This window comes from Malurus melanocephalus, unplaced genomic scaffold, assembly GCF_030028575.1.
Source record: "Malurus melanocephalus ecotype Western Australia unplaced genomic scaffold, MMel_1.1 scaffold_1369, whole genome shotgun sequence".
Lineage (NCBI taxonomy): Eukaryota > Metazoa > Chordata > Aves > Passeriformes > Maluridae > Malurus > Malurus melanocephalus.
In genome coordinates, this window is record NW_026624601.1 from 32,388 (window position 1) to 33,424 (window position 1,037).

A 1,037-nucleotide genomic window follows, 5' to 3' on the forward strand; every position below is an offset into this window, starting at 1 on the left:
GCTCTCCTCTCTGAGCAGTTTTTCAGGAGCTCTCTCCTCTCCTCTCCACAGCTGTGAAGATCAAGAAGCCCATCAAGACCAAGTTCCGCATGCCTGTGTTCAACTGGGTGGCGCTGAAACCCAACCAAATCAACGGCACCGTGTTCAACGAGATCGACGACGAGCGCATCCTCGAGGTGCCTGGAGAATCTCAGACCAGCCCCAACCCTGCCCTGTGTCCCTAAATGTCACATCCACGTGGGGTTAAATCCCTCCAGGGTGGGCATTCCAGCCCTTTCTGATGTGGAGGAATTTTCCAGATGTGCAAACAAAGCTTTGCTGGGGCACTGTGATTCCGTTTCCTTCCATCCCATCCCTGTTTCCTGGACCACATCCCGACCCCTCYGGCTGCCCAGTCCTGTCAGGGAATTGTGGAGAGGCTTCCAAAGGGACAGAGCACAGCAGGGACCTTGGGAAAGGGCTCATTCCATGTCCTGGATGCTGCCATGGATGATTTGTCCATGGCTGGATAAAGCCCTGGTGCTCACAGGGATAATTTCCGAATGTGTGCAAGGCTGTTTGGGGCTGGGTTTCTGGGATCTGGATGGATTTCCTGATCCAATCTCAGAAATTTACTCCTTCCATCCCTCAGCCCCTAATGAAATTCTCTGGATTCCAAAGCCAGGTTGGAAAAACCTGGGATGGGGGAATAGTGGGATAATCCCTGCCCATGGCAGGGGGCAGAAAGGGATGAGCTGTAAGATCCCAACCCAAACCATTCCATGATTCCACCATCCAACCTCACCTCCTGCTTCCCCTGCAGTTCTGGGTTAAGATACAGCATTCCCCACAGGATAAACCTCTTTCTTTTTTTTCTCTTTTTTTTCTCTTTTTCTCTTTTTTTTCTCTTTTTTTTCTCTTTTTTTCTCTCTTTTTTTCTCTCTTTTTCTCTCTCTTTTTCTCTCTTTTTTTCTCTCTTTTTTTTCTCCTTTTTTTCCTTTTTTTCTCTTTTTTTCTCTTTTTTTCTCTTTTTTTCTCTTTTTTTCTCTTTTTTTCTC

At 47.4% G+C, this 1,037-nt stretch overlaps 1 protein-coding gene across 1 annotated transcript in view; it reads left to right on the forward strand.

Moving 5' to 3' along the window:
• The window catches only part of LOC130586866 (formin-like protein 2), a gene marked incomplete at its 5' end in the record, with an annotated part of 37,766 nt that overhangs the window by 29,399 nt on the left and 7,330 nt on the right, over positions 1–1,037 (forward strand). Inside the window, one exon of the mRNA XM_057387780.1 lies at positions 52–176. Within this exon, the coding sequence (XP_057243763.1) occupies positions 52–176 (125 nt within the window). The remainder of the gene's footprint in view (positions 1–51; positions 177–1,037) is intronic.